We start from the raw sequence: 19,919 nt of genomic DNA on the forward strand, positions 1-19,919 counted from the left end.
CTCTTTGCTTTAGCTTATTATTTAATCATTAATGGTTTTATAAAACAAGTTCCCCAAGTTCCCCAAAGTTATGATAAGCAGCTTGAAGACAGAAAAATGCTTTTGTGACTTTTGTCTCTTCTAGCATTCCAAACAGTTCACTCTTTCTATCCTAACTGTCTAAATAAGGATAAGTCAAGGGGTATCAGTTCCAAAAAATGAAAATCAAGCATATACATTAGTATACAAATATATTTACTGACACAAAAACTAGGAATTGCAGTTTAAAAGAACATGAGTGGAATGGGTAGCTGTGGGGTGGAAGTTTAATGAAGGGGTTATGATCAAAGTACATTTTGTGCATCTATGAAAATCTCACAATGAAGCCTATTATTTTGTACAATTAATTTATGCTAATAAAAATTAAAATTAAAATACCAAGAGGTGGAATAAATTTAACAGGGTAAACAAATGACATATGATGAGAATGAGAGTAGCCTGTTTCAGATTCTCTGCTTACCCCTGAGAGCTGCCAGAACTGTTCAATGGACTGGTCTTCATAGCACTAGTAGGTGAAGGCACAGACATGCTGTTATCACTGTCCATAGACAAATCAAGGCTGCTGTCATTCAGAGCTGTTAACTTGACTCCTTCTGTTGAATGCTACAATCAAAACAGTATTTAATTAAATGACTATGCCAACCAGATTATTTTTTCCAGCCAGATATTTGAATTACAAAAAAAAACACCCTTCACTTACATAAGATTTTTACTAAAAGACACAGATCAGTATGTTTATAAAAACCCCAAGTGCCATAGTTCAGTGTAAAGGCAGACTTGGGAGTCACATGCCTCTTGACTTAACTACCATTCCTAAATGAAAGAAAAGTATTACATGAGCATGAATACTCACTATAAGACAATGCAAACTAAAAATCACTGCAATGTGAAAACACATAAACAACTGTAAGCAACTAATAAACATGACATGTTAGGATTAAATGCCTACTTCTTGCAAGTGGGATTAGAAGTGATTTTTACAATCACCCTCACACAAGTGCTAGTGGATCACACATGTAACCCTAGCTACTCAGGAGGCTTACATTTGAGGATCGCAGTTCCAAACCAGCAAAGGCAGAAAAGTCCCCAAGAGACTCTTATCTCCAATTAACCACTCAAAAACCAGAAGTGGAGCTGCTGTTCAAAACGGTAGATTACTAGCCTTGAACAATTGCTCAGGGACAGTGCCTAGGCCCTAAGTTAAAGCCCTACAACCGACAAAGGAATGAAGGGAGGGAGGGAGGGAGGGAGGGAGGGAGGGAGGGAGGGAGGGAGGAAGGGAGGAAGGGAGGAAGGGAGGAAGGGAGGAAGGGAAAACAAAGCAAAGAAAAAATCACCCTCCTGCCCATGGCTACTAACTTCAAACTCCTGGGCTCTAAGGATCCTTTCTGCTTTGGTCTCCAGAATGATAGGGAAACAAAGATGCATAATCATACCAACTATTTATAGCTTCCAAATTATCCACAGTAAACATAAGAAATTATACAAATTTACAGAATTATCAAATATAATTTATTGTCACTCATTAGTATTTTTGGGGGGAGGAGGGTCAGTCATGGGGCTTGAACTCTGGGCCTGGGCACTGTCACTCAGCTCTTCAGCTCAAGGCTACAGGTCTACCACTTGAGCCACGGTACCACTTCTGGCTTTTTCTGCTTATGTGGTGCTGAGGAATCAAACCCAGGGCCTCCTATGTTAGGCAAGCACTCTACCACTGAGCCACGTTCCCAGCCTACTCATTAATATTTTGAACAAATAAGCCTCTCTTAATAAAAGCAAGAGATTTCTAGTTTTCTAAATCCAATTTAGATTTCAAAATGGTATGTTTAGTGGTGTGTATTATCCTGTGAAAAACAAAAGCAGAAAAATTTTCTGAAAACTATAAAAATATCCACATACAGAATTTAATGTTCAAGTCAAAGCACTTCAAAACAGGCAATGCAGGAAACAACTTGACTCAAAAAGAAAACAAAAACAACATGAATGTTTTCATGGAGTTAAAGATAATTGGTAAGTGACACAATATTGTTATTTTTTGGTCAGTTGTGGGGGTATAACTCTGGGCCTGGCCTCAGCTCTTCAGTTCAAGGCGAGTGCTCTACCACTTCAGTTACAGCGCCACTTCTAGTTTTCTGGTGGTTTTAGTCTCACAGACTTTCCTGCCAGGGCTGGCTTTGAACCGTGATCCTCAGATCTCAGCCTCCTGAGTAGCTAGGATTACAGACATGGGTCTCCAGCACTGGCTACAATATTAATTTTTGCTACCAAGTGTTACTACTATATTACAGATTCCCTTAGCTTCATTACTTCCCCCAAAACATCTAACCTCAGTATTTACTTCTCTACAGAAACTTTTGGTTTGGGTTTTTTGTCTGTTTGCTTGCTTGCTTTCTGTGTTGTGGATCAAACTCAGGTCCTCAAATGTTCATAAACTTTCTACCACTGAAATATACCCCCATACCAATGTGGGTGTGGTTTAGCATTCAGCTGCCCCAAAGTCAAGATTAAATTCTAATCTTTTTTTTTAATTGTGGCAGTACTAGAGGATGAACTCAGAGCTTGAAGCGCTATACCACTTGAGAAATGGCCTCAGAAACTTACCCCTAAAAAGAACTCAAATGTAATTAAAATAGATCAAATAGCAGGAATGGTGGCACAAACCTGTAATCCCAACTCTTGGTAGGATCACCAGACCCAGGCCTACATAGAGAGACCTTGACTCAAAAAACCCAGTCCAGAAAAAAGAAGAAAGTACTAACTAGGTAAGAATTTGTAGGGGCTGGGAAAGTGGCTCAGTGGTAGAGTGCTTGCCTTGCATTCATGAGGCCCTGGGTTCTATTCCTCAGCACCACATAAGCAAAAAGAAAAAAGCCGGAAGTGGTGCTGTGGCTCAAGTGGTAGAGCACTAGCCTTGAGCTGAAGAGCTGAGGGACAGCGCCCAGGCCCAGAGTTCAAGCCCCACGACCGGACCCAAAAAAAAAAAAATCTGTAAAAGATTAGAAGTTACTATTTAGTTATAAAATAAAAGCATCTAATATATGAAATGGGTAACAATTCTTATTGAAAATGTTCCCAACCTTACTCTTCATCAGACATCAGAAGGATTTATTCAGTAAGTACTTACACTTAATTAGCATACTGAATTCTATAGAGAGACCAGCATGGCCAGGTGACTACTGTGCCACCACTAGGGATCATTTCCAAATAATTTTCTACCAAATTTTCTAATAAAAAATAAATGAAACAAAAAACATACTAGAGAAACAAGTACACATATGTTTCAATCATACATAGATCTAAAACTCAAGCTCTTACTATATGACTTTGAGCAAGTTTCTTGAACTTGCTTCTATTAAAAAATTCTACCAACATGCTGGCTAGAGTATTAACCACAAAAAAAACAACTTGACAACAAGTGCTTTATAAACTAGCTGAACAGAAGCTACATGCAAATGTTCATGCATTTAGAGTCCCAGACACTGGTTACTATTTTAACAATAAAAATAAATTATTTCAGAGAATACCATAGCCATTCAAAGTAACAGTGAACAGTCACTAAAATGGTAACTTAGATGATAGCAATATAGGTAAGCACAAAACAAGGATAGGTCAAAAAAATGTTACGTGGCACTAGAAACCTTTAAACTTTGTACAGCTACTTGAATAACAAAAAAGGCAAAATTAACGAACATTAGTTTAAAAAAAGTATGATTACAAGGAAAAGTATATAAACTAAAATACTAAGACCAATTATAACAAAATGAAATTAGGTTTCATAAATGTTTTTCAGCAATAAAATCCTAATCACAAATAACTCTGTATTATTCAACGTTGATTATACATACAGAAATATTACCTTAATATAAAACATATTAAAATACAGTTAAGCTATTTACTTACTCCAAGTATTAACTTACTTAATGACAAGTTTAACATTTAATAAAACAAATAGCTAATAATCTATTTCCAATCACTTCTGAAAATAAAACGTGTATGTACCTTTATACATTGCAAATTTCTGCTTAATTAACTGCTTTAACAGATCGGCAATATTGTATTAGCTCTGAGTATATATGGCTCCTGCTTAGCATATGCAAAATGAGGCTGTAAGTTTAACAGCCAGCACTGTCAAAGAAAACATCATATCTAAGTTCCTAAATGTTTCAATCCTTTAGGATTGGAATGGTGGCATACACCTAGAATTCCAGCACTCTGTATGCTAAAACAGGAGGATCACCAGCTCAATGTCTGCCTAGGCTACACAACAAGACCCTACCTTCAATTAAAAAAAAAAAAAAGTTATTTCAGACATTCACTACTACCCAAATATCATTATACCCATTCTTAAGCTTAACTGACGGCAATTCGTCACAGTAACAGAAGCCAGTGTAAGCAAGTCCTGTGTTAGGCAGTACTCTTAACATAGTTATTTACTCAGGTAAAAATATCATGCCTGGGGCTGGGAAGGTGGATGAGTGGCAGAGCACTTGCCTTGCATGCATGAGGCCCTGGGTTCGATTCCTCAGCACCACATAAGCAAAAAGAAAAAAGCCGCAAGTGGCACTGTGGCTCAAGTGGTAGAGCACTAGCTTTGAGCTGAAGAGCTGAGGGACAGTGCCCAGGCCCAGAGTTCAGGCCCCACAACCGGACCCCCCCCCAAAAAAAAAAAAATCATGCCTATTTTATCAATGAGAGCAGTGAAAAAAAAAATGTTTGCTAGATAAATTGTATGAGTGTTAGAGATAAAGCAGCAGAGCCTGAATCTATACTCCAGAGACCTCATGCTTAATTTCAATGCTATCATTTACTGTGTTTTGAGAAACAAAACATCATAAAAGCTCATTTTTCTTTTATATTAAATTCATTTCCAACTTCTCAACTCCAGGCCTAGTTACCATCCCTGAATACAGTGATTATCACTGTAACATGTTTTCTTTTATATTCTCCCCTAAACAAATTGTGTTTAAGCTTTTCATATTAAGAATCTGTGTCCATTTTTCTAATATATGCAGCTCTACTAAATTACTTCCACTGCTGTGTAAGTTCTCTATTTTTGAAATCACTTCAGAATAAGATTGTTACCTATATACTAAAAAATCACAGTATGCTCTCTGCAAGCCTAGAGCAGGTAAATGTCTCATAAGTAATTCAAAAGGAAGCATAAACACCACAACATTTCACCTTTTATAATCACTAACTTTTATTTTCTTTCTTTTTTAAGGGGGGCTGGCCTTGAACTCACAATCCTCCTGCATTAGCCTCTTCAAGCCAGGATTTACAGACATATAACAACATGCCAAACATATCTTTTAATGCTTAAACTATATAGATATATCACATTCACACATGCACACTCACACACACAAAATCCATTTATATTTGAAAATGCAATGTGTTCTATCCACATGTAACCAGACTACTTGGATTGTTTTCTGTTTAAAAGAATTCAGACATGTAGAAATTTAATGGCAAAAAAAAAAGACTTTTTTAAAATAAAGAGAATCCAGGTATGAACAAAATAAAGATATGAAGCATCACCAGTAATCTCTCTGAAGTTTGAGGCAAATATAAAAACAAAAAAACTGATTAGAGCATGATATTATATATTGAAACTATTCCATAACAGACTTCTTTACTACTGGCATTAATTTCCAATATGTTCTATTAACTAAACCTAAGTTCTGAAATACTGACAGGCTAGATGCATACAACATTATGTTAGCAATGCTGTTTAGGTACTTTCTAAATTTACCTTTTTCTTTTTCTGCAGCACATGGTTAGGTAGTAGCTGATGGAGTTGCTTTCTTTTTACATGCATTGCAGCAATTTTCATATCCACCTCAAACATCTTGCTGTTTATTGCTTGCCTATAAACTATACAATTAGAAATTGTTACAAAAATACAAACATTTTAAGTAAGGCAGATTTAAACTCAGAAGAGAGTATTCCAACTAGGGATTTCTTTTATTTTAATACCAATATTGCTTTATCAATAAAATTACCAGATCAAATAAATGCATCCGTAGTACTCACTAGGTACTATATTGAAAATGAACTATACAACTTGTATTGGGAATGGGAGGGAGAGAGCGAGGGAAAGGGTGTCATTGTCCAAAAATCAATGTACTCTTTACTTATGTGTAACCCTCTCTGTACATCATCTTTTAAAAAGTCTATTGTTGTTTCTTATGTTTATTATGTTCATCATGAGTCTTGAACTTTGGGCCTGGGCACTCTCTCTGAACTATTCAGTTCAAGGCAAGTGCTCTACAACATGAGCCACAGCACCACTGCCAATTTTCTGGTGGTTTATTAGAGATGAGTCTCACAGACTTTCCTGCCCAGGCTGGCTTTGAACTGTGATCCTCATATCTCAGCCTAAAAAATCAGATCAAGGCCTATCCCTAATCTGATATAATTCAGTGCTTTAAGTAGTAGCTTGGAGGAAAACTATTTTTTAACCTGTGCCTTTTAATGTTACTAGTGTAATATACATGTTACACCACTTATGTAACACATAAAACACAATGAATATCTAACTTCTTAAAACGTGTACCTAAATATACCCTTGTATAGGAATGATAAAAATGAGATATTTATATAATTCAAATAACAGAGATAACAGGTCAAAAAGAAATGTGAGAAATGGGTAAGCATAAATTTTCCCCATACAGGAAATTTCAGTCAGTTATCTTAACAAACACTGGTTGTGTATCTATATTGAGACCACATTCACAATGTTGTTCCTGGAGATAGAGCAGGAAATAAATTAAGACAAAAAAGTCTCACTGGGGGCTGGGAAGTTGGCTCAGTGGTAGAGCGCTTGCCTTGCATGCCTGAGGCCCTGGGTTCGATTCCTCAGCACCACATAAGCAAAAAGAAAAAAGCCAGAAGTGGCGCTGTGGCTCAAGTGGTAGAGCGCTAGCCTTGAGCTGAAGAGCTGAGGGACAGCACCCAGGCCCAGAGTTCAGGCCCCACGACTGAACCCAAAAAATTTAAAAAATTTAAAAAATTAAAAAAAATTAAAAGTCTCACTTGAGCCTTACAGGATTAACATTCTAGTACAGAGAATAGAAAAATAAAAAACATAAAACATACTCTGGAGAAATACTATGCAAAAACTGAGTAGGAAGCATAATGAAAATTAAGCCCAGTAACTTAAATTTAACTAAAAATTAGAAGAAAAAGCAAACATCAAGAATCAGACGTCCTGAACTTGAGGCTAGCTCTAATGATGTAGTATTAGGACAACAAGTACAAGGTCTTCAGTTCAAATCCAAACACACACACACACACACACACACACACACACACACACACACACACACACACACACACACACACACACACACACACACACACACACACACACACACACACACACACACACACACACACACACACACACACACGAGTGAGGGAGGAGTAGTGGGGGAGAGTGAAGGAAAGGAGGGGGGAAGGAAGAGGGAGAAAAGGAGGAGAAAAGGGAGAGAAAAAGAGAGAAACATATGGCTCAGCAAAATTTAAGAAACAACAAACAAGCCAAAAGAAAGAGGAAAGCAGAAAATTATACTCCCTCACCTGCAACTTTAAAAGTCCCAAACCTCCTGTAAGTGGTCCGTATAACTGGTATTAAAACCTATCTAACACCAGGTACTGGTGGTTCACACCTGTAATCCTAGCTACTCAGGAGGCTGAGATCTGAGGACCATGGTTCTAAGACAGCCCAGGCAGTAAAGTCTGTGAAACCCTATCTCCAATTAACCACCAGAAAACTGGAAGTGGCACTGTGGCTCAAGAGGTAGAGCACTAGCCTTGAGCTGAAGAGCGCAGGGCCAGAGCCCAGACCCAGAGTTCAAGTCCCATAACCAATAACAACAACAACAACAACAAAAACAAAAGTGGAGCTGTGGCTCAAAGCGGTAGAGCACTACCCTTGAGGAAAAGAGCTCAGGGACAGGGCCTAGGCCCTGAGGTCAAGCCCCACAACCCACAATAACAAAACAAAACAATAACCAAAAAAACCCTCATCTAACATCCCTAACTTCATTAGTGATTTTTCACCTTTTACTTTTGCTACTATGGGTATCAATGGTTCCCTGAAAAATGTTTGGTGATTAGCAAATGCTGTTCCAAGTACTGCAACCTTTAGTATTTCCTAATGCTATTAATGACTGTCTCCAAAACCTATGGACTGTATGGACTGTGAACTTTTTTTTTCTTTTTGGGTCCGTCGTGGGGCCTGAACTCTGGGCCTGGGCGCTGTCCCTCAGGTCTTCAGCTCAAGGCTAGCACTCTACCACTTGAGCCACAGCGCCACTTCCGGCTTTTTTCTTATGTGGGCCTCAAGCATGCAAGGCAAGGGCTCTACCACTGAGCCACCTTCCCAGCCCCTGGACTGTGAACTTGTAACAGGAGATGTTGTCAGAGAAAGTAAGATGACCACCATAGTGGGTAGAGGCTTGCAAACCACCATTAGGACTTGTATTTTTGTTCTTGGTGCAGCGGATAAGCCTTCATAGTGTTTAAGCAGTGCAAAGAACAATGACCCAGATAATTAAAAATAAATACCAAAAATACTTCAGAAACACCACTTCTTTGGTGTTCATGAATAAATATCGCCCAAAACAAACTATCTTAAAAGTAAATACCAAGAATCTCAATTTATTTCAAAAGAAAACAAATTTCATAATGGAGTAATACTAAGTAGGGGAAAAATAGCAATGATGTTTCCAGGGTTTCTAACTGGAAACAGCAGGAAGAGAAAGATTTGGGGGTAAACATTTGCATTATGGGCATATTAAACATTTTATTACCAAAGGATTCTGTTCAAATTGCCAAAATACAGAGCTTACTTACTTCCTTTCTAAAATACCTACAAGATTTGGGAAGTTTTGATGATTCATTGGCACAACTTTTAATGAGTAGTTCAGCTTACAAAGTACAAAACTAATTTTCTGTCAGGCATCTTAATCTGTCTGTTCACAATGAAACAAATTAAGAAAACCACAATTTTTACTTCAGAAACACCACTTCTTTGGTGCTCATGAATAAATATCGCCCAAATCAAACTATCTTAAAAATCTGTAGAATTGGGGCTGGGAAGGTGGCTCAGTGGTAGAGCACTTGCCTTGCATGCATGAGGCCCTGGGTTTGATTCCTCAGCACCACATAAACAAAAAGAAAAAAAGCCGGAAGTGGCGCTGTGGCTCAGGTGGTAGAGCGCTAGCCTAGAGCTGAAGGGCTGAGGGACAGCGCCCAGGCCCAGAGTTCAGGCCCCACGACCGGACCCAAAAAAAAAAAAAAAAAACTGTAGAATTTTTTTTGTAGTCACAGTAACTACATTATATCTAACAATATAGACAATTCAACCTAGAAAAGAATCATACGGCATGTCCTACTTACAATCCTAAAGGTAATAACCTATTTGGCAATTATTTGAATAACTTAATTCAATTTTATAAGAGTATAACTATCATGTTTATTAAAATCATTGTACCGCTGTCACTCAGTGACAGGAGTACATGTCTGGCATATCCAAGGCCCTGGGTTAGATCCAAATCCCTAGCACAAAAAGAAAAAAAATAATCTCACCTACTGATTTGGTGTGTTTACTTCCTAATTTTTTCATGTTAAAAACACCGTTGATGGCTATCAGAATGATTACAGACAATACTTATCCCAGTCAGAATTCAAAGGTGCAGCATTTCTAGTGATTCTTACACACGAGCGACATCACTCTACTGTTTTTCTGTTTTGTTTTTAATATATATATTTTGGTGCCAGTCCTGGGGCTTGAACTCATGGACTAGACGTGGTCCCTAAATTTCTTTTGCTCAAGGCTGGCTCTACCATTTGAGCCACAGTTCCACTTTCAGCTTTTTTAATAGCATATTAGAGATAAGTCTCAGAGACTATTCTGCCAAGGCTGATTTAGAACCCTATTCCTCAGATCTCAGTCTCCTGAATGGCTATATTACTGGCATGGTCCTTGATTTTTTTTTTGGGGGGGGGGAGGGGGTGCGCTGGCCGTGAGTCTTAAACTCTGGGCCTAGGCACTATCCCTGAGTTCTTCAGCTCAACGCAAATGTTCTACCATTTGAGCCACAGCACCACTTTTGGTTTTCTGATGGTTAACAGGAGGTAAGTCTCACAGATGTTCCTGTCTGGGCTGGCTTTGAACCTCGATCCTCAGATCTTAGCCTACTGAGTAGCTAGGATTATAGGTGTGAGCCACCAATGCCCAGCTTGATTTTTTTTTTTCTTTTTAAAAGAAAGCGTGGGCTGGGAAGGTGGCTCAGTGGTAGAGTGCTTGCCTTTGCATGCCTGAGGCCCTGGGTTCAATTCCTCAGCACCACATAAGCAAAAAGGAAAAAAAGCCGGAAGTGGCGCTGTGGCTCAAGTGGTAGAGAGCTAGCTTTGAACTGAAGAGCTGAGGGACAGCGCCCAGGCCCAGAGTTCAGGCCCCACGACTGGACCCCAAAAATAAATAAATAAATAAAATAATAAAAATAAAATAAAATAGAGCGTCTTACTACTTAAGGCAGGCTGGCCAGAAACTAGTAATCATTAGTCTTTCTCAGGTCCCCAAATAAATACCAGGATTACAGACTTGTATCACTATACCTGGGTTACCTGGACTTAATAATGTTTTATAATATCATTGTATTTATCCCCAGGGGCTACGTTCCCAGAGCACCAGGGTATGTCTACAAACCAGAGTACTGACTCATTTTTTTTTCTATACCTTCAACATCTAAGATCAAGCTTAATTAATTATGCACAGAGGAACTAGTAATTATGCACAGTGGGACAACCAACAATAAAAAAGAAGTTATGACAATATACTGGAATAAAAAATTTAGTGTAATTGGGATGATTTAAGATGCTATGTTTATGTGATGGAATAAAATAAGGTAAATAAACATTCTGACACACTATTAGGCTACTATGAAAAGGTTATCTGAATATAAGTACAGCAACACAGCAATTGTCTGATACAGAGGGGGATTACTAAGTGACTAGCAGATGAATAACCCCCACTGAGGATATGCTGTACACATAAATGATTTTAGTTTCCCAGACTGAATGAAGCAGGACAGTACAAAATTCCATCAGGATACTCCATACAGCTCACGTACTCTCTTTCATGTTCTGCTAGTACAAAGGGTTTGAACTCAGCATCTTGTGCTTCCTAGGTTGGCACAGTGCTGCTGAGACAGCCTTACAGCATGCAATTTGAAACCTGTGATTTCTGGAATTTTCAATTTAAATCTATTAAATCTATTGCTTGTGGCTAACTTTAGTAGAAACAGAAGTAAAGGAGAACTACTATATTTTGTTTTCCCTTTATAATAACTATAATTACCCTATATCACACTATTACAAATTCAGCTCCATCAATTTCTAAGGTTGATAATGATTTAGACAGTCAGACTCAATCTTACAGAAAAATCTGTAACATGAAGAGTTTTCTAATTCCATAGGGAATTGTAAACAAATTAAATTTAAAATGATTCTACCTTAAGTTTAAGTTCATTCCCTGAAGAGAAAGTCATCAATGTACAGTGCACATTGCTGAAACCATTAAGATAATTTTAATGTTTTCCCTTTTGTTTTGGTCAGATGGGGGTTTCAACTATGGGCCTGGATACTGTCCCTAAGCTCTTTTTGTTCAAGGCTAATGCTCTTCCACTTTTGAGTTCCAGTACCACTTCTGGATTTCTGGTGGCTAATTTGGAGATGAGTCTCACTGACTTTGTCTGGGCTGGCTTTGAGCTGCTATCCTCAGTTCTCAGCTTCCTGAGTAGCTAGGATTATAGTCCTGAGCCACCAGACCCTGCAAATGATCATTATTTACTAGTCTCAATTTAACTCTTTATGGCAAATATCACTAGGAGTTACCGTGCATATCACGACAAATTCAAAATACAAGCACTAGAATGGTTTAAACAAGTAAAGACATACCTGTATCTGTGAAAGACTGAATATCGTAAGTAAGATCAACACTGAGATTTTCAGAGTTCTCTGTTTTTTTAAACACCAACCCAATCACCCACATAGTGCGAAATTCTTCCCTGAAAAGAAGAGCATCACGTTAGGCAGAATTCATGAAAATATAGCTATTAATTGAGTTGACAAATCCCAAACCCAAAGTACATCAAAGTTTCAAAGTCCTTACCCACCCATACCTATCCTTTAATATTCCTGTGTCTAACCATTCAGACTTCGTAACAAACATCTGTGTTTCTTTTAGTGATGATTCTCAAGTATCAAAAAGACAGGAATATAAAAAATTGTTTTCAAGTAATGGGGAGAAAAGAACGTTTTTCTCAAGTTAGGCACCAGTGGCTCACACCTATAATCTTAGCTACTTTGGAGACTGAGATTTGAAGACCTCGACTCTAGGTGAGTCTGGGCAGAAAAGTTCCTAGGAAACGCTTATCTCCAATTAACCACTCAAAACCTAAAGTAGAACTGTGGATTCAAGTGGTCCAGCACTACTTTAGATCAAGAGAGTTCGGAGACAGGGCTGGGAAGGTGGCTCAGTGGTAGAGTGCTTGCTTCACATGCATGAGGCCCTGGGTTCGATTCCTCAGCACCACATAAGCAGAAAAAGCCAGAAGTGGCACTGTGGCTCAAGTGGTAGAGTGCTCACCTTGAGCTGAAGAGCTGAGGGACAATGCCCAGACCCAGAGTTCAAGTCTCACGACCGACCCCCCCCCCCCAAAAAAGAGTTCAGAGACAGTGCCAGGCCCTGAATTCAAGCTGACAATCAACATACATACATACATACATATATACATAATACATACATACATACATAAATAGTGAAATTAAATGGGAGACTAGGCTAGTTATATAATAAAATCTTGTCTGAACAAGACTATTTCAGAACTATGAAAAACCTAAGACCACCTAAGCAATTACTGTAAATACCATAAGCTTAAATAATCCTTCCACCTTTATTTTTCTGCTTATTTTTAGTGGCAATAGGGCTTGCTAGCCAGGGCTCTACCACAACCACAGGCTACTGCTGATTTTTTTTTAAATATTTACTACTAATACTCCATAAATCCTTCCAACATAGGCGTTGTCTCTAATTAATAAGAACAGCAACTGACCTATATTAACACCCTTAAAACAAAAGTCTAAGCTTGTACTTATTTACATGTTTTCCCAATGGTTCAGAATCCATCACAAATCAGATTATTTCAAGATCAAACCAAATCACTTCCTTAAGATAAAAAGCAAGAAATGACATTTGGTTTAACAGTTAACTTGGGAGAAAGAAAGAGACAGAGAGGGAAAGAGAGAGAGAAAGAATATTAAACATGTCCCTTCCTAGGTATTGGGGGCTCAAGACTGAAAACCTTAGCTCCTAAGGAAACTGAGATCTGGGAATCACAATTCAAAGCCAGCCTGGGCAGGAAAGCCCATGAGATTCTTTATCTCCAACTAACTACCACAACAGCTACAAGCGAAGCTGAAGCTTAAGCAGCAGAGAGCTCAGGAACAGCACCCAGGCGCTAACAAGTTCAAGCCCCAGGACCAGCATAAAAATAAATGAATTATTTCTAACAGTGTTAAAGCAGACCCGAAGAGTATTAACTATAATAATAGGCATGTCATCATTAGAAACTATTACAGAAAGTTTGTCCTGATTTTCTTCAAGAACATCTCATGTAAGCTGATGGAGAATCGAAGTTATAAATTGTGAGTTGGTTATGGGGCACATGTTAAGAATAGTGAGACTAGTTATAAAAACAAACTATAAGAACTTCTATGATTAAAGGATAGCAAAATGGATTACATACTTGTCAGGATTTTCTTTGGGTGCTGGAAATGACTGGGGATTCACATGAGCCAGTGTAATAAACTCGTTCTTCTCCAAGCTTCCAACCAGGATTCGGATTTTTGATTCAACCAAGCCCACCCTGAATAAATGTCACTTAGTATTAAGAAAAGTTTTTATTGACTTCATAAAAATTCTCAAATATGCAAACCAAATGTTCACATAAAAAAGCAGTATGTCATATATAACTAAAACACATACCCAGGCAGTTCAATTGGCTGAACTATTCTCCCAAATATAAAACCAATAGCCTTAAAATGAACCTAAAAATGCTGAGGTAGAGCAAAAGTAAGGCATGCTTCCTTCTCCAAACTGGAAGATTACTTAAGATAACTCCACTAGTGTTTAAGGAAAGATTAACAAGCTGAACCAAACCACTTTAAGTATGCAGCCAAGAAATGTTTTTATAAATAACATGTACAAAAAATGGTAAATTGTATATGGACTCTCTAATTCCAATGCTTTCATCAGAAGTAGTAAAGTTCCATTTATGAGCACACAAAATTGAGCGGGATAATGTTAAAGGCCGCCTCCAGCTTCTCCTGTTCCATGCTATCTGATTCATTCTGAAGTTTATTTTTTCTGCAAAAATTATTTTACTACTCACCATTCTAGGCGTTGTTTTTCCGTTGGTGCACTTGCTAGAAGTACAATATAATGCCTTTGAAGATAAAGACAACATGCTATTTATTTTATTTATGGGCTTTGTGTTGGATATTAAAACCACAATGAAACATATACTTATAAATCAACAACTTGGCAGCAGAGAGCCCTACAATCTCAATATGCACATAAAATCCTATGAGCCAAATTTCACACTTCTAATTACTGGAGTTATATTTTCCTGAATGAAAAAAGGTGATTTTATGAAGAAATTACCAAAACAAGTAGCTAATTTCCACATTAACAATTTTGCCCAATGACTCCAGTAACATCTAGTAACAGTGTTCTACCTATAAAGATAAAAAGGAGCTGTTCACAGGGATATAATCTTATTAAAAGAAAATGTTTTAATGAAATCAGAGCACCAGGGTTTTGTTCTTCAGAGTAGGTAAATACACATATCACATCAGAAAACTTCAAAATTAATTTAACCGATGTGGTTTTGTAATGTACTGGTATTAAAACAAACTGAACGCTGAAACCAGAACAAGACTTCCTCAAGTAGTATTAATAGTATAAATTTTTGAAACAAATACCTCTACCTTGAGGATAAAATGACTTCTATTCAGAATTCAATCGCAAAATAGTTTATTTCAGAAAATACCAAATTAACTATCTTTTGATGTCTTTTAAAAAAATCTATGCTGTCCCTGGAACATAAATTGTGGGTTATTACACATATTCGTTTTCCTTAGACTAATAAATAAAGTTCAGTGAAATAAACCAATCTACAATGACCTCATTGAGTGCTAAAAGGTAAATTTCATATTAATAACTTCACCTCATAAAAAAGCAAACAGAGCTGAGGGGGGTGGCTCAAGTAGTGAAGTATGTCTTAAGTTCAAACCTCAGTACAAAAAAAGAAAGCAAAATGACACCACCATCTGGTAGACACTAGCACAATGACAGAAAAAAAAATCTTATTCTTTCTTCTCAAACTATGAAGCTTAGAAAACCCTAATGTTTCTCTCACATTTCACAGTGAGATTTTTACCTTAAAACAAGTCTGAGAATCAAAATACAAACCAAAAAAAGCCACCACAAGATGGGCACCAATGGCTCACACCTGTAATTCTAGCTACTCAGGAGAATGAGATCTGAGGACCATGGATCAAAGCCAGCCTAAGCAGAAAAGTCACAACAATTTTATCTCCAATTATTCACTCAAAAGCCAGAGTGGAGCTGTGACTCAAAGTGGAAAGTGTTAGCCTTGAGCAGAAGAGCTCAGGGACAGTACACAGTGCCTGAGTTCAATCCCCACACTGAAAAAAAAAAAAAAAAAAAAAACACAGTTGCTAAAAAATGAAGATGCTTTCAGGCCATTTTAACGGTTTCATTTTAGGAATTTTAAAAATGTAAAATGTTTGGGTATTTTTTATTATACGTTTAAACGGCACACTGGCTATTAACTAGGCTTACAATACACTTAAAAAAAAAAAAAAGTTAGAAAGCCAGGCACAGGTGGCTCAGGCCTGTAACCATAGCTATTCAGCAAGGTGATCATCTGAGGATGATCAGTTTGAAACCAGGCTGGGCAGTCTGTGAAACTCTTATCTCCAGTCCAACACCAAAAAGCAAGAAGTGGAACTGTAGCTAGTGATGGAACACTAGCCTTGAAGGGGGAAAAAAATCTGAGAGAGAGTGGCCAGGCCTGAGTTCAAGCCCTAGGACCAGCAGCTAAAAGATAACAAAACAAATTTCCAGACAAACACTGTGGGCTCACGTCTACAATCAAAGATACTAAACAAGCTAAGATACGCAAGACTGTGGTTTGAGACAGCCCAGGCAGCAAAGTCCAAGAGATTCCATCTCCAAAGTAACTAGCTAAAATAGGACTAGAAGTATGACTCAAATAGTAAATAGAGTGACATCAAGCTCAAGACTGAGTTCAAATCCCAATAACAGATTTTTTTTTAAAAAAAGGCACTGCAACCCTGGATAGTTCTAACGCTGATCTGTAAAATTAAGTTAACAGTACCTTTTTCACTGGCAGAAGTATTGTGAAAAACTGACTGAACCTCAAGGTCTTATAACCATAAAACAACAGAGACAAATAGGCCAAAAGTGAAATGTACAGACTGGGAGCTGGTGGCTCACACCTATAATCCTAGCTACTCAGAAAGCTGAGACCTGAGGATTGCAGCTCAAAGGAAGCCCAAGAAGGAAACTCCTTGTTTCACCACATGGTGGAAATGGATACTCTTCATGACCATCTGAGTCTTCAAGGACAGACTAAACCATAAAACACAATGTTCTCTATATACAAAAGATAAAATATTTTAAAGTTTGAAATTGCTATCAATTTCAAAATTGTGATGCCTAGAGTTCAATTTTTGATTCTTAACTGAAATCCAAAGACGAAAAGGATTTTCTTCTATACAGTGTTTTATGTATAAATTTCATAGAAAATTAGTCATTACAAGTATCTCTAGAAGATACAAATTTTTTATTCAGGCACATTTAGCAAATGATTCTATAAAGCACATTATATTCAGTAAGAATAAGACAGAAACAAAGTGACATACAAGATACTAAAAATCCAACCTTGATTTTTCTATAAATCTGTACTTTACATGCTAAAATCAAGAAATGGTCATGTTTCCAAGGCTCCTATCAGAGCGGAGAAGTAGAAACACTTCAAAAGTAACATTTCTTTTTTGTTGTTGCATAAAAAAAGTGACAGCCCCTTCTCAATTGTCATGTCTCCAAAGTCTACATAAAATGTTTAAGGCAATGCAATTATCATTACCTCCCCCCCAAACTAACATTTTACAAGTTCCCAATAAATCATCTACAAAAACACCTATGTAAGTAGTTCTCCTGGCCATTTCATCTCAATACTTTACCTGAGTAGACCAGCTCAGATGTAAGCACTGAAAGAAAACCACTGTCAAAAGCCCTTAGAAGTCCTTTTATAATTCAGAGGTGAGTTACAGTTCACTGCCACCTTAAATATTTTAAACCAATTTTAAAGCTAAATTATTACTCATCATTATATACTTCAGAGAACACTGGGTTTCCCTAATCCTTTTTGTATTTAAGTGTAATGTCTAAAGTGAGTATTCACAATTCTTAATGCTGATTTATTTACTGCTAGTATTGGAAATATCCCGAAAGAGCAAAAGCAATTTCTTAGAGTGCTTCAAAACTTTTCAGAAGAGCGGGGACGTGGGTAGCTCACACCTATAACCCTAGTTACTAAGGAGGCTGAGATGAGGATTGTAGATCAAAGCTAGCCTTGGCAGGCAAGTCCACGAGACTCATATCTCCAATTAACCACCACCAGAAAAACAGAAGTAGAATTGTGGCTCCAAGTGGCAGAGTGCTAGCCTTGAGCAAAAAATACTCAGGGACAGTGCCCAGGCCCAGTTCAAGCCCCAGAACCAACAAAATAAAAATAAAAAATAAATTAAAAAAACTTTACAGAAGAACTCCATCTCTTTTCTCTCAAGGCAAGCTGATGACTCTTTCTGGAAGATGAGTTTGCTTTTTAAGACAAATAAAATTTCCTCTATGATACCCTCCTTTCAAAGAATAGCAACTATGTGTCACACAATTTTAAATCCCACACATACCAAATGGGAATATCTTCAAGTCATGCTATAAATAAAGCCATAATCAATTCCAATTATGAGAAAACATTTCAATTGTGTTCTACAGACAAGAGGGTACTTTATGAAGATGTATCTTAAAAATTCAAATTTGTAGCCAGGCACCAGTGGCTCACGCCTGTAATCCTAGCTACTCAGGAAGCTGAGATCTGAGGATGGAGGTTCAAAGTCAGCCTGGGCAGGAAAGTCCGTAAGATTCTTATCTCCAATAAACCACTAGAAAACCAGAAGTGGTGCTGTGGCTCAAGTGGTAGAGCGCTCACCTTGAGCTGAAGAGCGCAGGGACAGCGCCCAAGCCCAGAGTTCATGCCCCACAACAGACCAAAAAAAAAAAAAAAAAAAAAAAAAATTCGAATTTGTTGCCAGGCACTGGTGGTTCACACCTGTGATCTTAGCTACTCATGAGGCTGAGTTCAGAAAATGGTGGTTAAAAGCCAATTAATCACTCAAAAACCAAAAGTGGAACTGTGGCTCAAAGGGATAGAGTGCTAACTTTGAGCAAAAAAGCTCAGGGACAAGACCAGGTCTTGAATTCAAGCCCCACAACCAACCAAAAAGAAAAAGAAAAAAATTCAAATTTGTGAATACCTTCAAAAACTTCAAGACAGTTATCAATAGTATCTGAAAGAGGGCCACTTTTATCACGTTTTCAAATGTTTAAGTTTTCCTAGGATATAGGTAAAATGTAAATTTCCCAAAATAAATGTTACTTTTCTCCCATATACATAGTCTTTATACTTAGTCTTTATGTGATAATGGAGTTTAAATTCAGGGCTTGCTATTGCTAGGCAGGTGCTGTATCACTGAACCATGCAATTATTCCTTAAATCTTTTAAAATAGCTTTAAAAAATTGACTTTTTCAAGGTTCAGTGAAAATATCAAAATATTTTTTGCCCAACATTTTCTTTAGAGGCACTAGTTTAAAAAGAAACATTAAACAAACTTTGAAAGGAAACACTAGTCCTAATAATGTCAACAAAATGAGCAGCAAGGTTTGTTGAATGCCAATACAAATCTTAAAGGAAGCTATTAAAGCAGGTATTTCCAAGAATCCCATTCTTTCCATCTCTTACTCCTCGAAGAAAGACAGGAAAAATAATTCATGGTTGAGTCTCAGGATTTGAAAGCAGCCAGGTATTTTTCCATAAAACATTTATTCTCCTTACATGAAATTATCTCTCTTATACTGTTTCAAAAGAATCAGTACATTTTAAAAACTGAGTACATTAAATGTTCAAAGATACTTCCTCACTCAAAATATCTGCCAACTGGATATCCCAATTTTTTTGGAAATAGTAACACAGAGGTAAACTTTTACTAAGAAATACAAAACACAACTAATAAATTACTACTGCTTTTTCATGCAAAACAAACAAAACACAGAGACATTGTGATGGTCATCATTCTTATTTTTAATTGGGGGAAAGAGCATTAAGCAATCTTGCTTAGTTTATTACAAAACACAATCGAATACAAGATCAGATGGTCAGGAAAGTTTCAAGCATTTAAAAAAATGAAGGAGAATTTGGAAAGTTTTCAGCCCAGGGCAAATGAAGTTTCAAGTCAATGTATTGTCTTGTTTAAAAATTAAATTAAGATTTATTATGATTTACATTTTCATCAAACCAACACAAGTAATAAAGCTTTTAACCTCTCCTAAAGTATTAAACCATTATTTTGGAACTATTCATAAATTATTATGCCCACTAAATCCCAAGAAAACTATTTATAGAAATCTTGTCAGGGCTTA

At 37.2% G+C, this 19,919-nt stretch overlaps 1 protein-coding gene across 1 annotated transcript; it reads right to left on the reverse strand.

Moving 5' to 3' along the window:
• Window positions 1–303: 303 nt before the first annotated feature.
• LOC138842244 (poly(A) polymerase alpha-like) lies at window positions 304–14,577 on the reverse strand (the record flags this gene model as incomplete). Its single annotated transcript, XM_070043396.1, has 5 exons — window positions 304–642; window positions 5,792–5,913; window positions 12,007–12,116; window positions 13,857–13,976; window positions 14,502–14,577. Coding segments are annotated over 5 exons (575 nt in total), but the record flags the coding sequence as incomplete, so codon positions are not given.
• Window positions 14,578–19,919: the final 5,342 nt, after the last annotated feature.

Source organism: Dipodomys merriami, unplaced genomic scaffold, assembly GCF_024711535.1.
Source record: "Dipodomys merriami isolate MVZ:Mamm:240054 unplaced genomic scaffold, mDipMer1.0.p SCAF_3318, whole genome shotgun sequence".
Taxonomy (NCBI): Eukaryota; Metazoa; Chordata; class Mammalia; order Rodentia; family Heteromyidae; genus Dipodomys; species Dipodomys merriami.